Source organism: Strix aluco, chromosome 3 (genome assembly GCF_031877795.1).
Source record: "Strix aluco isolate bStrAlu1 chromosome 3, bStrAlu1.hap1, whole genome shotgun sequence".
Classification (NCBI taxonomy): domain Eukaryota; kingdom Metazoa; phylum Chordata; class Aves; order Strigiformes; family Strigidae; genus Strix; species Strix aluco.
In genome coordinates this window covers 129357964-129378700 of record NC_133933.1, presented here as the reverse complement: position 1 = coordinate 129378700, position 20737 = coordinate 129357964, and the positions used below count along the sequence as shown (strand labels likewise).

General features: G+C 44.1%; 1 protein-coding gene across 3 annotated transcripts; it reads left to right on the top strand.

Annotated features, from left to right (window-relative positions):
• Positions 1-6575: 6575 nt before the first annotated feature.
• LOC141921492 (L-threonine 3-dehydrogenase, mitochondrial) lies at positions 6576-20388 on the top strand. Of its 3 annotated transcripts, none has more exons than XM_074820272.1 (10): positions 6576-6658; positions 8634-8744; positions 12211-12412; positions 12768-12810; positions 14232-14302; positions 15060-15209; positions 15299-15471; positions 16295-16385; positions 16863-17132; positions 17370-20388. In XM_074820272.1, the coding sequence occupies exons 3-10, from the start codon at positions 12229-12231 to the stop codon at positions 17507-17509; spliced, it is 1122 nt and encodes a 373-aa protein (XP_074676373.1). In that variant the 5' UTR covers positions 6576-6658; positions 8634-8744; positions 12211-12228; the 3' UTR covers positions 17510-20388. The 3 variants fall into 3 exon arrangements, with proteins under 3 accessions (XP_074676373.1, XP_074676375.1, XP_074676374.1); XM_074820273.1 differs by lacking the exon at positions 6576-6658 and adding an exon at positions 7155-7789; XM_074820274.1 differs by lacking the exon at positions 8634-8744 and having other exon boundaries at positions 6624-6658.
• The last annotated feature ends 349 nt before the right edge of the window (positions 20389-20737 follow it).

Below are 20737 nucleotides of genomic sequence, written 5' to 3'. Positions count from 1 at the left end.
TCCTCTTGTGATCATATCATGTCTTGCCATGTTCTCCAGTTGGCGTGGGTCCTCTGAGCCAGCCTCCCAGTGGTACTTTCAGATCAATATGATTCCATGCAGTGATATCCCCAGCAACATATTTTCCATGAAAATTTTTAGAGAAATAAAATTCATCAGGCTGTACCTTTTTTATCTTGGGTGGAGACTCTAACTTCCCTCCCCTGACATCTGAGCTGCTTTTTTTTCTCCCAAAGATACATGTTATGGTCCTAAACTGCTGCCTCTTGTGGTAATTACACACACTTGTCTGAGGGCAGAACTGGGGTCCAAATCAGTATTCATCAATAAATATGGTGGAGGACCTGCCATTCTCAGTGAGTGTGGATCAGTATGGCTCTGTAGGTTTACTCTATAGTTTTTTTCTGGTCATGGAAGAATCTGCTAGCATCTTAATTGTGTGACCTGGATCCAGTTTCTTGCTGAAAAGCTATAGCTTGTTCTCTCTGCTTCCCACGAGCCTCACCGGGTTCAGTCCATGTGCTCGAGGGCTGTTCTGCACCGTCACAGTGACCATCACACTCCTGGTCAGGACTGTAACTCAGTACAGATGATTGGCTCTCCTGGCTGTATCACCAGGTCCTCGACTGCCCAGGCACTGGAAGGCTATAGTACCTAACTGATCTTTCAGTTGCTGATCGTCACCTTTGCATTTCAAATGTCCTTCACTGCTTTCCCTGACTTTGCATCCTTTCAGAGGCTCTTCTGCAGGAACAGCTGCTAAGAGTTTTTCTCCTTCCTTAAACCGGTTTCTAGTGTTTCCACTCTTACTGAGGTTACTGGCCCCATGGCAGGGTAGGACCTATTAGGTTCTACAGTTTCTGAGCAAGGTTGTGCTTCCTAAAAGCACACTACAAGGAGATGGCTCCCCCTTCCCCATCAAGGCCAGCATCTCGTGTACATGCAAAGTCCTAACTGAGGCCTCAGCGCAGCAGAATGAGTTACCTCGTTGGTCTTTGGTGCAGAAACCAATGTAGGGGGGACTTTGTTCAGTCAAGAGGATCTTCAGTGTAACAGGGCATATAGGAATGATGTTTGTGTTATCGGCACAGCCTGACAGTTACGACGCCATGCTTCAAAACTGGAGATACCTTATCAGTACACAGTCATATTTACAGCCCCAGCCAACAGCTGTTCAGCAAACTCCTGTGCAGCTTCTAGCATATCACAAGAGAGAGTCTGCTGGCTGATTTTGTGCAGGAGATGGGTGTAACTATTCCGAGAAGAAAACTCACCCTGTCAACATACTTGCTCTTCTAAGTAGGAGGCCATGTTGAGAATAAAGTTAGTGGAGCTGCATGCCCACAGCACAGATCCCACTGAGTGTTAGACTCTGGGGTAATGCTCGGATACTGTTAGACTCTACAAGTGAAAACTAAAATAGTCTTAGAAAGGGAATTCACTTGATATCAGGTATGTTGAGCTGGGATAGGATGGCACTTTCCACTGGAGACATTTCTTTATATGCTGTTTGGGAACACGACTGGAAAGTTTCCGTACAGGACAAGAGTTCAAGACAGAATGCTGCATGGGCTATTAACCTAGGTTCAACATTTTTGGATCTCAACCACAGGAATGTGTCCTGTGAGCTGACAAGCCTTCTGAAGAAAATGCAGTCATATGTCTTCCCTTCCCATGTCCTCCAAAGCTATTTGTACTGAGACTTTAGAGCCGTGCTTCTTGCTTACAAATTCTGCCTCTTCATTTTCCTTTCTGGGGAAATGATCTTCATTTGAAGCACCTGCCTAGGTGTTTCACATCAACAACCGAGAAACTTCTACAAATCCTTTTCTTACTCCCAAAAGCATCACTGGGTTCTGGGGTGTCAGATGCCTTCCAGGTCAGTTGGCATAGATAGCCATCTGTGTGCAAGGCCTCTGGGCTGTCTCCATTGTCTCAGGTTACAGTTTGCATCATGCAATGCTGATCTGCCCTGCACTTTTGCACCGGTGTTTCTTCTTTCCACATGACTGGGAGGTGCACAGGTAGCTGGAGCAAAGGGCTCCCTTGGGGGTAAAACAAGGGCCCAGAAGGCCCCACTGTGAGCACCTGCTGCCCTGGGATTGCACAAATGAGTGTGTTACCTGAGACACGAGGATCCCTGCTGGTGCTTCTCCGACTGGTAGCCTAACAGGAAAGCCGTGAAGCCCCGGGTGAACCCTCCTGGAAAGGCTGCTAAGTGTCCAGTGAGAAGTGACTGCACACAGCAGCCAGCTCATACAGTTATCTGTGACCTCTGTACGCTGGTTCTGCCCATTTGATCCAACGCCCTCCTTCACTCAGTCTCTCCTTTGCCTGCCTCAGGGCTGAGTCTCCTCTTCTCTTTCTCAGCCCACGACGTGCTATTTGTTGCCCCCATCTATTGTACTTCTCCCCAGCCCACCTCTGCCTGGTTTACTTAGAACAATGTCCTGAACTGTCTGTTCTTGGTTGCAGTCAGCCTGCTGAAGAGTGATCCCACCTGTTGGGGCTGATACACAGACACTCCCCTCATCGATGTGATAATACCATAACACTGTATGGAGGCAGTGAGGAACACACACATTTCTTGGGGGGTACTGGCTGAACATCCTTCTAGAGAGGGGCCTTACATGGCCAAAACTGCAGAAACCCAGTAACGTGACACGGTTCGATGCAGTCCAGGCACTCTGGATTTCCTCGACAACTGGTAAAGCTCTATGTAGCAGGAAGCTCTCAATAACCAACCAGGAAGGATTAGAGAGCCTGGAGCGGTTTGTGCAAAGTATTTGGACTTAAATCTGATCCCATGTCACACTTTCTAAAACTCTTAGCAGCGTCCTGGTGTGCTAGGGTTTTTCAGCCTAGTAAGCAGGGCTCGATATGGGAATCTCCCTCCTCAGTCAAGGTTCTCCTGCTGTTTCTGGCTGAGGGAGTAGGTGACTTCTGAGAGCCAGAGGTGCTGCTGGCAGGAGAAGCTTGTGTGTTGTTCCCCTTTGCAGGGGAATATTGTGACCATGTGAACCAGTAGGATGTCCTCTGAAGGACAAAGGAGACAAGCTGCTGGCAAACAGGACACTGTGTGTGACGGATCACTGATCCGACAGACCACAGCAAGTCTTAAACAGGGGATGCAGTCAGCAATGCTTTCAAACAGAAGGTGACTGAATCCTCCTTTCCCTGAGCCGATCCTCACAAGTCTTCTCATTGCCAGCAACATTTGTACAAAGAGCTTCCACAGCTCCAGACCCTTCTCCTTTCTTCTGCTGAGCTGTACTTCTAGCAAAAAACGTTAATTTTTTTCTCCCCCCTTATTCCAAACACTTCTATCTTTCACAACCATAAACAACATTAACTCCCCAAGCAATCTTGAAGAACAAAGGCTTTGAGATAAGATTAGCTTGCCGCAGAGATGTTCCCTCCTCCTTATGAATTTCACCCCTTGGCAGGCAGGTTGGGGATTGTTATGTAACAGCTTAGCTACATATAATTAGAGGGCACTAAATTATATAGAAAAGAGGCACCAATCTTACCTGAGTTTGAAAAGCATATGGGTGAGTTTGTGGAGGAGAAAAACATTATTGTCGAGTGACTGTAAATATACAGAATGTGAAGATACCACGTCTGGTGCAGAAAGTCCTTCAGCTGTAGATCACGGAGGTCTGTGAGAGTATTGTGGGGAAAGAGCTGCTGTTACAGACAAAAAAACTGGACTAGGACAATCTTTGCTTGATTTGCTGTGATTGCTTTTATGTTCTTAGTTCATTTCACTGAGTGATGAGCAATACCTGCCTCACCACAGCAAGGAGCAGATGAGGACCTCACAGAGCTTTTCAAACTAACTACTCTTTATAAAAATGCTGGTTTTCAGGGCCATTTATTATAAGCAGAACACTGAGGCATAAGGAAGCTAAATGCAGTAATTACATTTGTACAGGTCCTTCCTGTTGGCTGTACCCACTTGATTTTTATTCATACAATGGAGCCATTTTCGTGTGGTGTTGAGCTTATCTGCTTTTAAAAATGATTAGAGCTTGAGTCATGTTTACCCTCAAACACTCTTAGCAGTACTTACTTTCTGTGTTTGAAGGTTCTGCTGCGGGCAAACCAACTCCAACCAAAATCCTTTGACTTGGATTTCTGTCGCGGATGGAGTGACACACTTCATTTGTAAGAGAGAAGCAGCAATATGTTTATTGATATAAAACAGATTTAACAAAGTTTGATAGTAAACGCAACAATGGTTTAACAAGATTCGATGGCAAGGTTCACTTAATATTTACTGCATAGAGGACAGGGTCAGAGAGACCCTTGCGTTGAGTCACGAGGTTCAGAATGGACCCCCTTACTTTCTAAACTTCTCAGAAAGGAGTCTAGGCACAGCTGGATCCACTTCTAGTCCCACACTTGGCCAACAGTTTATGTCTAAAGGATTATATGTGCACAATCATTTATATCAGTTAGGATTTCAAAGTTTAGCATGCTATTAATCACTTTAATCGCGAGAATCCGTTGCGGCAAGGACTCTCTCAACCTCGAGCAGTAACCTTGAGAGGCGTCCCTACTCAAGGGGAGATCCTGGCATGTAGCCTGCTGCCGTGCAGGAGAGCTCAACGGGCCCTGGGCTGCCCACTACTTATGGAGTAAGATAATTGACTTACAGTCATATTTATATACCAACTACAGGTGTCAGTTTCTTCCAAATTTGGCCTGAGTCAGACACCGACCAGCACTGTGGCTAGGGGGGCACATTGTTCAAATAAACCCTTGGCTATCGTGTTATTATCTGTCTCCCCAAACCCACTTTGAGTCGGATGAGCCCATCACAACCAGACGCGTCCATTACGGTCACCACTGGCGGGAAATAAAGGTCAGGCTGGGAGCATGGGGGGAACCACACTGCCACAATTTCACCTTTAAACGTATCTTTTTGAAACGTTGCCTATCTTTTCTGAAGGTTGTTGTATTTCACGGCATTTTGGGGATTAGTCTTCCCATCCTTTGGGGATTAGTCTTCCCATCTTGCCTAATTTCTGCCCATAAACACATCTTAAACTGTCATAGTGGGGAAGAGGGGAGATAAAACACCTTCCAGCTTTCGCTTTTCTGTCTTCCTCCATGTAGAAAGGCAAATGTCTAATACTTTATTTATTTCTGAAGTCTTGCCATCAGTGTTCTGCCATTAATTACCACAAAAGATAGTTACCATGGTCTTAGAGGACTTTCCCCTTCTGTCTTCTTCATGATGGAGCTCCTGATTTCTTTTTTTTTTTTTTTTGAATACTCAAAAGCCTTTCTGGCATTTTAACTCTGATAAATGAACCTGCTCTTGAACCTCTGTATGAATTCCTACCTGGAGGTAGAAGAATTTTCCATCTGTACGCTGATCATCGAAGAGTCTTATTCCCAAGTACACAAACCCTGCAGAACATGTCGATTTGCCACACCCTCCTCGACAGTTGTTGAATCGAAAGGTTTTCTTTGGCAAAATATGCAGGTTCCTGGTCCTTCCTCTCGCCCTGTGGGATCAACAGCAGCACCCATCCTGCTCGAGGACTTGAGCAACAGGCCGCCCAATCCCCAAGAGAAGTTTCTTCACCGTTATCTTGAATTAGTCCTGCCCTTTCCGCAGCCAGACAGGCTTTGCGCCATTCTTACCTCGCAGCCCAATACGGAGGATGCTTTGCTCTTAGAAATGACATTGAGGTGCTGGTGTGTCCAGAGAAGGGCAACGAAACTGGTGCAGGGTCTGGAGCACAAGTCTTATGAGGAGCAGCTGAGGGAACTGGGGGGGTTTAGTCTGGAGAAAAGGAGGCTGAGGGGAGACCTCATCGCCCTCTACAACTCCCTGAAAGGAGGGTGCAGAGAGGTGGGTGTTGGTCTCTTCTCCCAAGTAACAAGCAATAGGACAAGAGGGAATGGCCTCGAGTTGTGCCAGGGGAGGTTTAGACTGGGTATTAGGAAAAATTTCTTCACCAAAAGCATTGTCAAGCGTTGGAACAGACTGCCCAGGGAAGTGGTGGAGTCCCTATCCCTGGAGGTATTTAAAAGCCGTGTAGATGTGGCTCTTAGGGACATGGTTTAGTGGTGGACTCGGCAGTGTTAAGTTTACAGTTGGACTCGATGATCTTAAAGGTCTTTTCCAACATAAATGATTCTATGATTCTAAATACTATTTTCGGTGGCATTTGCGAAGGCGCCACCACGGCTCCCCTTGCCTCAGACCCTCCTATCGGCGCAGGTCCCCGGTTTCTCTCTGCAGTCCTGGCCTCAGCCAGCGCCATGACGTCACACCGCTACCTGCCCGCTGGCCGCTGACCTCACGTCTCGGGGGACCTCGAGTATTTGCGCTTCCCTGGTGTCCCCCTGGTGCCACCGCGCCCAAGGAGGTCCCGTCCATTGCGCCCCGCTGGGCCCGGGCCTGCGGGAGTGCCGCCCTCTTCACCCCACGGACGCGCCTTCCCCGGGGCATGACGTCACGCCGGCGTGGCTCTGACGTCACATCGCTCCCCCTCCTCCCCCCCCCCCCCTCCCCCAAATCTCCTCCCAGGCAGGCTTCAGCCCCGCCTCCCCTCAGCCTGTGTGGGCGCGGCGCCAGGCGAGCGGCACCGGGAACCGGCGGTGGGGAGCGGAGGCGGCGGGAGCTCGGCGGGGGCCGCGGGTGAGCGTGGGGCCGGGCCGCGGGGTCGGGCTGGGGGGGGCTGCGGGTCCGCCCCGCCCCGCTCCCCGGCCCCTGCCCGAATGAATGAGGTGGGGGATGGGGACGCTCGGCTGAGGGGGCGCCGCTTCCCGCCCGCCATCGCCTCATCTCCGGAATGGCGGGGAAGGACCGGGGCCTGCTCGCGGAGGGAGCCGGCTGCCCGCCGCCGCCTCTCCGGCTCCTCCCGGGGCGGCGGCGTGAGGTGCCGCCGCGCGTTCGGGGCCGGGGATGGATGCGAGCGGCGCGTTGGGCTTCGAGCCTTTTCTCGGCCCTCTCTCTCCCCAGAGACCTGGCCTGGGCTTAGAGATCTTGGTGCGCCTAACTCGCTCCGGCCTCTTTGCTTCACCTCTGGAGGCCCGGCGTAAAGTAGATCTTTCCTTATCCACTCCAAGAGCGTCACGCTGTTAGGTGGCATAGGTATAATCTGTCCTTTTTGGGGTTTTTTTGTTGTTTTTTTGGTTGCTGAGGTCAGATTTCCAGTCGTTCCCTCGGCGTTTCAGGCTGATGTCTTTTCTTGTCGGGCTTTGCGACGGGGCCGGTGTTGTGCGTCACCTCTGACAAACGAGCCGCGGCGGCTGTGCGTGTGTGTGTGTGCGTGTCAAGGTTATTTTAGCTGAGGTTCGCCAACAGCTGCCAGCTGGAGAGAACAGCGAAAGCCCGGCCACCCCTCTGCCCTGCCCTGGCACATCCACCGTGTCAGGGGACACAGGGAGGGACGCAGTGTCCCCTTACCCCACTTTGGGGCTCTCCAAAATTCCAAAAGCGAACATGTGATGGCTTTGGTCTGTCCAGCCATCCAGGCAGCGTTCATTGTTGGTTGAGCTGAGAGTATCCCCTAGTTGTTGCAGCTCGAGCGCTCCCAAATGCGGTGATCCGATGGACTTTCCAGTTGGCAGCACTTGGGCGCCAGGGAGTAAGGCTTTCCCGTGGGACAGGCAAGGTGGCATGTGCTTCGTCTTCTGGATGCCTGAGGCGGGCAGTAACTTTCCACTCGAGCTCTTCTTAATACAGTTGGAAAAAGTAGAGGAGCTTGCCAGTGCGTAAACCCTTCTTCAGGTCCGAAGCAGAAACTCTGTGGGTTTGAAGACAAACGTGAGTTGAGAGCGATAGCTTGGAGTTTAGTGTGTTGGTGTCGACCATATCCCCGATGGTGCTGGCTGTTTTGAAAGTATTAGTGGTTGGGAATCTGTGAGATCCTGTGCCCTAGGGAGTATCTTAACTTTCTTTGAAAGAAGCAGGTTTTGGATGACTTTGGGTAGCTCTGTGGAGGAGCATCCCGTGGCATGTCAGCAGCTCTGCAGCCCCCAGAAATGCTGTGGGAGATTTGGGGTTTGGTTCTGACCTCTCTCTCCTCTCTCTTTCCCATTTTCTTTGAAACTTAGTGTTGTGGGATTTTCCAGAGCAAACCCATGAGTTTCTTATCTTATCACCGTAATGTTCTATTAATAACGAATACATAAGAAACAACTAGGTTCTATAAACATGTTTTTGTCTTTTTATATGAGCAACAGGTGCTTGCTGCTTATATATCACTTTGGAAATCTTGCAAAGGAACAGCAGCTGGCAGTTAACTTGTTAAATGCCATTTTATGAGTCTTTTTTCCCTTCTTTTCCCTCTCCCCCTGCTTTAATCTTCTTACAAAACTCAGAAATTTCCTGCTATCCAAGGGAGATTATTGCTTTACATTTGAACATGAGTTTATACTAATCCTTCGCACTACAACCAATTAGTTTAAAACCCGTCCTTCAGAGATGACTCTAGGTTGTATGGTTCTGTTAATTAAAGGTTAATTAAAGGTTGCGTAGCTTCAGAGTCCTCTGCCTATCACAAAGTTACAGACATTTCAAAATCAAGCAAATGTGAACAAAGTGATATCCCTGGCTGCTGCTGCTCTCACGCGCATGCCTTTTTTTTTTTTTTTTTTTTTTTTTTAAGGTGTGGGACAACTCGTACTTTCTGCAGGTTTTGATTGGCTTTCAAAAGAGGCAGTGTCCTATAAATTGCCATCTCTGCTCTGCTTCTGCTCTATCACCAGCTGAGGGACAGGTGAGTACAGAAGAGGAAATATTCCAGCATGCATTGCTTAATCCTTGAAATTAGCGTTGGTTGTTAATTTAAATTAGTGGGGTGGGGGAAATAATTTCCATGTTTCAGGATAAAACTTCCACATTTTACTTGATCTAGAAAACAAACCAGCTAGTTTCTAATATCAGTTTGGGTCGATGAGTAAAACCAGTGACTGGGAAACGAGTCGGAAAGTAATATGGGGGGGGATTTGAAATATATTTTTTTTTCTCTCCAGTTCCTAACGGTGCAGAGGTTTTCCTCTTTGGGATAGTAAGAAAGAGAAACCTACCAAAAAATTTAAGGTTTTTTTACATCAGTTAAATGAATACTTTTTGTCTTTATAGCTGTTCATAACTCCTTAAAGTTGTTTGAAATGGAAAACTCTGATCTAGCAGGATAACCTTTTCTGTCCAAGTTGCTTTTGTGAGTTAATGACTGTGTTGGGGCTATGTTTATCTCATCGTTGGTTTGGGGAAGTGTTTTTAAGGCGTACTATTAATTTCTTTACATATCTGTACATTTGTTGGTAACTTTGGAATTGTAATAGCTAGTTACACCATTTTTCCCCCCTGCTTCATATCTGAAATAGAAATAAATGCATGTTATAGGTGGGATTTTTGCATGCAGCTGTGCTGCTCAGTGAGCCAGAGGTTTTTCAGTGTCTGGTATAAAATGTGTTTACTGTTCTTTTTAGTCAGCCTAGGCTTGCAAGGACACTCTCAGCTTAAGCCCGTGTGGTTTCACTCCAGGTGCGTTTGGAGAAACCAGTCCAGTAGGTGGGAAACCAATTTGATCCTAGCAGGGCATTTTTAGTAGCAACTAACTTTAGTTTGTACTTTGTTTATAGAACTCAAAATGCCTTTTCAGGTACTTTAAGGGGAAATTTTCTGCAACAGAGAGCAGTGAGTCTTAGTGCTGTAAGAGTTGTTTATTATCCCATTCTGAAACAAGGAGGGATTATCATGCCTCTTTAAAGGACTAACACTGCCCTTTAACACTCTTAGATTGGTTTCCTAGGGAGAAACAGGTTTTATGAGATTGAATTTTGTAGATATGTCAGCTTGCTGCCTTCTTCCCCTGCACACCTAACTATTTTTGCCTATTGGCTCATTTCAAGTAAGCTTGACAGGGACTGAGCCTCAAAAATAGCAAGAACATGTCTGTTTTGTGGAGGTGGGCTTGCAGGGGAGGGAAATCTCTTTAGTGCCTTGGCTGAGCGTCAGAGAATGGTTGTGGTTGGAGGGGACCTCAGGAGTTCATCTGTCCAACCTCTAGCTCAAGCAGGGCCACCCAGAGCCACTTGCCCAGGTCTGTGTCCAGATGGCTGTTGAAGATCTCCAAGGATGGAGACTCCACCACCTCCCTGGGCAACCTGTGCCAGTGCTTGGGCACCCTCACACTAGAAAAGTGTTTCCTGATGTTCAGAGGGACCCTCCTGTGTTTCAGTGTGTGCCCGTGGCCTCTGGTCCCGGCACTGGGCACCACTGAAAAGAGCCTGGCTCCGTCCTCTTTAGGTATTAATATATATATATTAATGTGTGTATATATATGTACACATTAATATATACAAATAAAACACCCTCCCTTCAGGTATTTATATACATTAATAAAATCCCCCCTCGAGCCTTCTCTTCTCCAGGCAAAACAGTCCCACCTCCCTCAGCCCTTCCTCATAGGAGAGATGCTCTAGTCCCTTCACCATCTTGGTGGCCCATCAGCAATGTGAGCTAATTGTACTCATCAACACTAGAGAATCAAGATAGGAGAAAGATGCCATAACCTCTTAGATAGCAATTAGTTACCTCTGAGATTGAGTCCTCAGGAAATGGGGCTTCTTCACTTTCAGTGCTCAAGTAGCTTGTTTGCTGGAGTTTTGTAGGTGGAGTTAGATGTAGGTTTATAGGGTTGGTGTATGATGAGGAATTGCAAGAGACTTGTGCAAAGTGTGGGGAAGATGGAGCGATTGCTTCTGTAGCACTGGCAGGAGAGACACGGCTCTAACAGATCAAACCTGTAATCAGGGAGACTGATCCCTGTAATGGGTTTGTGGCTGTGAGGTGCAGCAGAGCCTTGGCTAATTCATCAGGATACTAAATGACCATGCTTCTCAAGGCAATAAACGAGTGAGCAAACAAGTCTGAGGGGCTGGGGGGGGAAATAAATGCATCTCAGAATAAGTATCTTCTAGCAGTTTAAATATGAAAATGTGCTTTTTAATAATGCACTTTTGGGGGGGGAGGTATCTCATTAAGAGTATGATAGGTAGTTTAGCAAGTCTTCTGTATTTAAATAACAGGAGTCCCTAAAGGATCAGAAAATTCTCAGCCTTGTGTGTTACCATAAGTGAAAGGAACACCCACTTTAATTACTTGTTTGCTTTTCTATGCGTACTAGAATTGGCAGTGCTGGAATTCATCTACAGCAATTAGCTGCTGTAATTTCTTGTTGTGGCCTTCCTTCTCCCCGACTCTCCTTTTTATAATATATGCCACAAGAGCACATATCAGAAAGGATTTGACAGGGTAATCTCAAGCAAGCTCGTTTGAAATATGTTTTCATCTGGGAATTTACTTTAGCACTTTGGGAAAGAGAGTTAAAAGTTGTTCGAAGGGGGATAAGGAAGCATGGAAGTGATTGAGCCTTAAGAATTGTATTTGAAAGAAGTAAACTGGAACCTCAGAAAAGACAATTGTGGATGCATGTGTTATTTATTTGGGGTACATTCTTCTCTGTTTCCTTCCCCAGTATGAAAGATTTGGAGAGAAAGAAAACCAAATTTGCATGTAACTCAGGGTAACTTAGGGATATTTTTGCAATGTGTTATTATGAGCAAATCATCTTTTTTTTTTTTTCCTTTTTTTGTGAAATAATTAGGACGTTTTCATGAGTCCTGGGTAAATACTGCTTCTCCTTTGTTTGCTTCCTGGGTACTGTCCATCATGCGTGTTAGGTTTGAGCAAAGCTGTGCTCTTTAAAGAGATTTACTGCTGCCTCTGGCTTAGCTGAGTCTTGCTGATGCAATACTTGAGAAAGTTGGCTTATTCATGGCAGTCTACAAAACTTTAACTCAAAAGTACCCACAGTGAAGCTGTGTAATCGTAGCAGCTTAACTTGTTGAATTCTGTATTTGTTGTATTTTGTTCTTGAAATCGTGGTTTCTAGTGACTGTTTTAAAAAGGCTTAAACTTGAACTAAATTCTCACTGTTCGTTGTACTGGACTCTGCGCTGGGCTGTGGATATTTTCTTGAGCTCACTTTGGTGAATATCTTACCTCTACTCAAGTTACCTCACAGGCTGCTTCTGGTAGTCGTGGCTCTCAGTTGTCAGCTAGGACTTGGATTGCATCACACTTCTCTGAAACCCTTTGGAGTTTTCTAAGGGAGTGTTTAAAATGTTTAAATCGGTTGGGTCACTTGTGATTAATTGTTCCTCTTGTCCTGACAGCACGTTTGAAGGAGGAAGATGCCAATTGTCAAAACCGTGAGCAGAGCTGTCAGCCAGCTGCTCCAGAGCTCTGGTTGTGGATGTGGGATTTCCATCGTGCCTGTTCGCTGCATCGGAGTCTCGCCCCGCCAGGTGGCCTCTGATGCCAGCTTCCACTCGGTTTCTTTTTCCGAGTCTGATCACCCTCGGGTGCTAATTACAGGTCAGCATTCCTCATAACTGTATTCCCGATCCAGCTTCTTGGTTGAGTCTCCCACTTCCTTCCTCTCTCTCTGGTGAGCAGAATACAGGAAACAAAAATACTCAAAATACTACGGAATTGTGATGATCTTTCCCATATGGTGATAAGATCAAAGTCCCATCTGAACTTTCCTACTATTTTTATTCTAGACAACTATTAAAACCAGTTCATTGGGTTTTCCTTGAGAAAAATAGACAGCTTTCTGACTGGCTGAGAAAAATAGTGGTCATTTCTGATGTGATGCATATGATAATGGAAGTCTGTATTTTGATATCGCTTTTTCTCTGATTTTTGTCTCTTGTGCGTTGCCTTTTAGGTGGTCTTGGCCAGCTTGGAGTGGGACTTGCTAAGCTTCTGAGGTATGTCATGATTCTCTGACTTGCTGTTAGTGAGGAATTCAAGCTTTAGCCATCATTTCTAGAAGCAATAAGTTTCTGGAAAGTTTTTTGTAGAAGGATCCTAGTGACGACTGCAAATTCTTTTTTGTCTCTTAGTTTTGGAAATATCTTTAAATTTTCACCATCTTTTTATTTTTTACTCCTGTGCTTGGTTTGGGTTCACTGACGTACTTTCTGTGTGTACATTGGTCACGATTCCCAAAATAGCATAATTTTATGTAAGAGACTAGCAGCTGAGTTCAGTTTGCTTCCAGTTAAATGAAAGTCTTCAGAATCTGAATCCACAGAGGGTGGGCAGTTTTATCTTTTTTTTCTAGCCAAGTAAGTCTGGATTTGAGTGCTGGATTAGAGAGACAAAGGCTGTGATTTTATGCAGGTACTACAGGAGAGAAAAAGTACAAACATCCACTTGAAAAAGTACATAGTCCTTTGCTAACTAGCCAGCTGTTGGGCTTTGCAACTGCTGACTTTTATCTCTCAGGATATAACTTCAGGAATAAGGTGCCCTATTTAGTAAAGTACAAACAAAAATGAAGATTAGGATACAAGATCTTAAAGTTTTTATGATTTGATGAAAGATGATCTGATGTGGCAGAAGGAGTAACTGAAAATAGACTTCTTCTGGCTCCTTCTGTTCCCCTGCCTCACATACGCAGTTACCTTATTTTTCCCATGGTATCTTTTCAAGAAATGTAAAATGCTCTGAGAGCTCTCCCTGGTCCATATCATTGTCCATTTCCACGCCTGCTCAGCTCCAGAGTATCGTTTGCCCATAGACAGTGTTTGTTGCAGAGGATTTGCACTATGACCAAAATTGAGCAAACTCACTGCATTCAACACTGTGCTGCAGTTTGAATGTTTTCTACCATTTCTATGATGTATTTAAAAATCATCCAAATAATGGAAGGCTGAAATGTACTCCAATGCCATCAGACTTGTTCTCTGCGATAGCTTTGTGCAGATTATAAAAGCACAAGGCAGAGATTACTCAGTTGTATTTACTTTGTTGATATAAAAGTAGCTGCAGTTACAGCATGCCCAGTGGCTTTTTGTTGTCTGCAGGGGAGTAGATTATCTCTGGGTAAAATTTTCAGAACAAAGAGGGTAGGAAGGTCTTTCTTCTCAACATAATTTCATTTTCTAAAAGATTTCTCTGTCGTTACGCAGTCTTTCACTGCTACTAGAAGTAGTTTACTAATTCTCTAAGATGCTATATTGACATTTAAAGGCTTGGTGGGTTTTTTTTAGTGCAATAACTGGTTTCATTGTGGAAATTATTGTCCTTCTAATATTGCTGCAGCAAAATAAAATAGCAGCATAGCAATTTATGAATTATCTCAAAGGCTGTTGACTCACTGTACCATGTGGGTATTTTTACACAGGAAACGCTTTGGAAAGAACAATGTGATCTTGTCTGACATTAGAAAGCCTGCGGATAATGTTTTTTATAGTGGTAAGTGACTGGGGAAGCATATGGAAAAAAAATCTTGACTTTACCTCTGATGTTGATAGACTAATTACCAAAGTCTAAATGATAAGTGGATTAAACTGAACAAACCACTGTTCAAAACTTCTGGATAATGCCTTCCTGCTTTGAAATCTTGCCAAGACATTGATTTCTTCTGCCTATTATTCCCTTTTTCTAAACATTTTTCTTTGCGTTTTTTCACTGTTGCTTTGCCACTTTGTTGACCAGAATAACTGCTTGAGTCAAGTTGAGCTTGGCTGTTGTTCCTTCCAAAAGAACAAATGCATCTATTTTTTACAGCAGGAGCACAAGTTGGAAATTAAATTTGTGCTTTGTTTTTCCATGCTCAGGCAATTTTTATGACGAGAGAGATGTAGAGTAGGATTTTTGGATTCTTTTGTTTTCATTGGAAACTTGCATAAGTTTTTCCTTGTCATCACTGTTTGGGGATGTATTTAGGTATTTGAGTAGTGTACACTAGATGTTCCTTGTTTTTATGCTGTTGACTGGATTAAACAGGAGTTCTTGCATCAGTCTGTTGAGGTAAAGGTAGAAGTTTCCCTTAATTTCTCCTGCTCATTTACTAACTTATTTAGCACTGCTGTTAGGTGTGCATTCTGTGGTGCAGTCAAATCCTGGATAGAGGTATGATCAAGAAGCAGCAACTGGAGTTTCATGTAGAACTTTTCTTTACATCCATTCTTCTTGGCATTCAATTTCCTGCTGGTTCCATTTCTTCCAGGTCCTTTTATCTACGCGGATATCTTGGACTACAAGAATTTACGTGAGATAGTGGTGAATAATCGGATAACTTGGCTGTTCCACTATAGTGCTTTGCTCAGTGCTGTTGGAGAAGCAAACGTGCCTTTGGCCAGAGCTGTAAATATTACCGGTATGTGACGAGGGTTTCAGGTTCATGACTCCTGCAGAAGCTTGAGAAAGTGCAGTGTATGTTCTGATAAATCCTGTTGTTTGTTCCAGGTTTACACAACGTTCTGGATATTGCAGCTGAGCATAATTTGAGACTCTTTGTTCCAAGCACTATCGGAGCCTTTGGACCCACCTCTCCTCGAGATCCAACTCCTGATCTCTGCATTCAGAGACCAAGGACGATCTATGGAGTCTCCAAGGTCCACGCTGAGCTCATGGGAGAAGTGAGAATTTTTTATTTTATTTATTTCATGAAAGTTCTGGGAGGACTTCATTGCTTTTGTAAGATCCTTCATTGCAGTGTTCTTTTCCCCATTCTTTCCTTCCTGCAGGCTTTAGTACTCGGTAGTAGTCTGAGGCCGCTCTTAAGGACAAATATCTTTTGACTTTTGTTGGAAAAAGTACAAAAAACTGGAAGCTGGCAAACATCTAACTTTCAGTATCGTTTCTTTCCCTGCTTCTTTTGACTTTGGCCTCTCTACCTCATCTGCCAATATAAGTGGCATTGCATAAATGACAGTGTACAAAGCTTTGCGAAGCATGCTAGACAAGGATGATTTTTGCCCCTTCCCCCCAAAAAAAGAGACTCTAAAGTCAAAGTCGTGGGCGTATGTACACGCACAACTTCTCTTTTGGCTTTGTACTTCTTTATAAACCGATCAGTTAAAACACATATTTTTACATACAGTTACTTCACACCTGAAATTTATGACAGACAGTGCCAGGTCTGAAGACTATTAACTTGAAACATCTCACAAACTTAGGAATCTTAAGTTTCTGAACACAAGATCGAGACCCTACATTAGAAGCCAATCCATATCACATATCCGTATCTACTGATGTGGATGTAAACTAGAAAAGGACAAGCAGGGAAATCAGCTGCCTGGCAGGGAACAGAGACTGTTCAGTAGTTCCTTTGCTTTCATCCCTGTCATGGGATGGCTACAGAATGAAGGTTCATCCTGTGGTAGATTTTTCCTGTGAAATCAGGGAGTTGTGTGGCGTAGTCTTGATGTTTAAAGCTATGTTTCTCTCCTCCCTCTGTAGTACTACCATTACCGGTATGGCCTGGACTTCCGCTGCCTGAGGTATCCAGGAATTATATCTGCTGACTCTCAGCCTGGTGGGGGAACAACTGGTAAGTTGATTTGTGCGTAGTATTGCAGGCAAGAACAGCAAAAACATGAGCCAATACAGTCATCTTTAATGTTCTTGTAGAAATTTAATCTCTGGCAGTATAGACCATCAGTGTAGAGATGTTTCAACAGTGTTAGAACAATGGTTTTGTCCACTCCAGCCTAGGGCATAATTTCTTTGCCTTTGCCTTTAAACAGCATCTGAGAGATTGTGGATTAATTACACTCATTGAGACCATTTCCTTTAAAAATGTTTTGTAATGTTTTTGTTATTTCTGTCTTGCTGCAATGTGCAAGTGCTAGAATAGCATCAGGATAGTTCAGAATGACTTACACTCCTGCTGTACAGCGTAAATAATGCACAGTTCTGCTGCTAGATTTTAGATAGGAGACTTCGGGGTGGTCTGAGGGTTGTTGACTGTCATGAAGGGAATGGATTGAAGCAGACGAGTACACACATCCGTTGTTCTTTTCTGCAGATTACGCTGTCCAGATTTTCCATGATGCCATAAAGACTGGCAAATTTCAGTGCAACCTAAAGCCAGACACTCGTCTCCCTATGATGTATATTGATGACTGTCTGAAAGCGACTCTGGAGGTGATGGAAGCCCCTGCAGAGTCACTGAGCATGAGGACATACAACATCAGTGCCATGAGCTTCACTCCCGAAGAGCTGGTGCAAGAGGTGCAGAAGCACGTTCCTGAGCTCCTGGTGACCTACAACGTGGATGAAGTCAGGCAGGCCATAGGTTAGTATTGGCTTCGTTGGCAGCGAGTAAGAAAAAAACGTTCGGTCGTTGTACGTTAAGGGCAAAACAAAGTTTCTTTTCTTTTCAGGCACTTGCAAATTGCTCCTGTGCAATTCAAGTCTTACAGTTTGAAACTCAGCTTTAGTAGTTCAAATGGCCAGTGATGATACGTCTTGAAGTTTAAAGAAGTTTTTCTTAAACCTCGTTCTCCTTGTTTCTTCTCTCTTTTCGCTGCAGCTGACAGCTGGCCGATGAACTTTGATGACAGGAACGCCCGGAGGGACTGGGGCTGGAAACATGATTATGATCTGCCTGAGTTGGTGACTACGATGTTTAGCTTCCTTGGGTCTGACTCCAGGATTGCTCAAGCTAACTGAAATACTTTATAAGATGTTTCCAGATTTCCACAGAGGACCAGGAAGAAATGGCTAAATTACTTTATAATTTTCTGAGTCTTAGAGCATGTCAATTATTAATTTTCATAAGTAGCAATAGAGTTGGGCAGAAACATACTGTAGCTGGAATGTACTATTAGATAAACAACATCATCTGGTACTGTCTCCAAGCACAGCACCGATGTCAAACACAGAATTCTTGAACTTTCACACTTAAACAGCTAGAAAAAAAAAGAAAGGAAAAAAAAAAAAAAGGCACTTACTCCTGGCTGATGACTCTCCAATCATTCCTGCTGCCTGCCTCTTCTTTGGCAAACAACATGGGACAACATTGTCAAACCTGCTGTTTCGGGCATATCCTGCAAGGTTAACGATAGGTTTTTCATTTTCCTGGTGGAGGATGTTAGATAGTAGTAAGATATGATCCTTTCTACTCTTTGCTTACAAAAGAGAGATCAGAAGAGCTCCTTCATGTTTCCAAATTGCAGGGGTTGTTGCAATTCTAGTTTGAAATCAAACTTTGGTTGATAGTTCCTATTTATATATATATATATATAGCTGTATAAACATACACTTTTCTATATGTATGGCATACAAAGTAGCATTATTCTTATAATGCTTATAAATGTGAAGGGGAATAGGACTTGAATTCTCATTATGCTTTAAAAAAACAGGGTTTACAAGCTAAGCTTTGTCCTGTTCTTTGAAAGTGCTGCTGCCTTCAGTTGAACCTCGGAGGCAGATCTGAAATCCGACGAGCTTGTTACGTGTATGTGAATCTGGGGCGTATTTCAAGAAGGCAATGCCCAGGTATGGGTTTATTGCTAATTAGCACTACTTTTGGTGTGATCCCAGTTGTTTGCCGTGCTAGCACGATGACATACTGCCTGGAGCAAGTGTTAAAGGTGGGCTGATGATGGAGCCTTACGGTAGAGTCGGGTCAGCCTTTGAAATCTGTTCATGTTCACTACATTTTCCACGTGCACTGTAAGTGCATTTGTAGATGCTATTTATGTGTAACTGTCATATGCTTTTAATCTTTAGAGAGGGATCCAGAAGCTGAAACCATCTTCTAGCTGCAGTTAAGGGCTGTTCTGCTTGTTGAGTTTCACGCACAGGAGATTCTGGGATTAACAAGGGAGTCTTAATAGATGCACACAAGGAATGTCTGTCTGTTCGGAAGCTACTTAGGAGGCTTTGAGAAATGACAAACTGGAGAGACAGGAAAGCAGTTTTAGGTAAAATATCAGTTTCCGTGGATGTGAATCTGAGCCATCAGCTACTATAGCCGTAGCATGCCTTGAGAAACAGCATCTGGGAACTTTGGATTTTATTTTTTTTCAAAGAAAAAATATCTTTCATTTTCAAAATGACTGAAAATTCCCTATATGAAGCTCTTCCTCTTTCTAGTCTTGTATACTCCAATAGTGTGTGTAGGTAAACACGTTCAAGTATGATTTTTTTTTTTTATTTTATTTTTTTTTTACCTACAACTTGTTTGCTATGTTTTCTGTGGTGATGCTTTGGTAGTTGTGAGTCTGTTACGCTCTTTGTAACCCTGCGGTGTTTCCTCAGTAAGTGGATAACTGACATGACCAGATTTCTGTCTCTTTGTGAAGGAGTCTACATGCTGCAGGGAATATGTTTTCTCATGAAAGTAACCTTCAAATGAAGATTCTGTGGTGAAACCCAGTTATTTTAAACATTTGTTAAACTTGTATCTCTTGGTTTTGTGTGTATCTTACTGTTTCATCTCTTGGCAAAACATGTGTTTCCCAAGTATTTAAGCTCAAAAACCTCTAAGGTTGTGGCCTCTTATGGAAACATATTTTTTTTTTTATATTGTTTATGTTTCTGAAAAAACAAGTTTTTAAACTTGGGCCGCTGTTGTAACTATCACATTGTTCAAGTGTAATATTTGGCCCAATGGGCCAGCAAAGTTGGCCCTCCATTCATACTCGACAAGGAAAGACTGGCTCAGGTTTTGTCCTCTGCCCTGCCAGAACAGGATTATCTCCTAGTAAACTGTTACACTGAGTTGTCAGATGAAGGGCTTTGATATGAGCGGAAATGTCTTGTCCATTCCAGTCTTTCATAATCCAGTTCCTGGGGACTCCTCATTGCCTCCGTTCCACGAGACATATAAAATAGAGCTGGTGACGTGTCTCACTCCATTTCTTTACTTCACTCAAAGTCAAGGTGGGGTCTACTCCCATCACCCTTCATGAGAGCTCCACTTAACACTAACAAGAGTGAAGAGCAAGAATGTTCTTTCTTCTGAAACACGCTGTCCTTGCTTGTGGCATTGCACAAGAGTTTTGGATAAGGTGTTACAGTGAAGGTGAAATTCAAACCTTTGGCATTGTGTTCAAAAGTTTTGTTTTTTTTTTTTTCTTCCCTGACAAAAGTTGCTGACTTCATTTAGGAGCAGCCATTTAAGAAACTTCTATTTTGCAAAATCTGAAATAAACCGTATTGCAATAGAGAGTCGTTTGGAGGTAACAATGGGGTGATAATCAGGGACTGATTAGATGTGTCGACAAGGTCTGAGTCCTGTTTGAAATTCTGGTTTTCAACCTGTGACCAATGATGCATGTATTTTTTTTCCATATCTTCCCCATTAATTTCTGTTGTAACTGTGTTACAGTATTTTCTGTATTAAACCAATTTGATATGGTACAAAGTGTCTACCTTTTGCTACCAGTTAGAAGTTTGACTTCTGGGCAGAGACTTCTCTCATGACATTTGAGCATTTTCGCTGTTGCGTTACCTATTCAGGAAAAACAAAAGTTGTTAAGAATATTTTTTCAACTATTGTAAGTTGTGGATGATACCACCTCTAATAAAATCCTATGCAGATGTGTCCTTGTTTTGTCATCCTTATGTAGAGGTGTAAGAGCAGTGATGAAGGATGCTGGTTAGTGCTGAAGCCCTTTCTTCAGCCGCAGAAGTGAGGCATGACTTGAGGCACAGAGAAAGATACAGCCCCCGCAGTGACTCTCAAACACTCGTAGGTATGTTTAACTTTCTGCTGACTGTTCCAGAGCCGCTAGGCAGGTGTAGGGGCTGTGCTTCTAGATGGCAGCTGTCCAGAAAGTGCAGGGTTTCAAATATTCCTCTGTCCCTCCTAGCTTGCTTAGCCCTTTCTGATGTTGAGAAGCCGGTTGGTCTCTCTTCAGCTGTTTCTGTCTCTCTTTACACCTGTGCAGC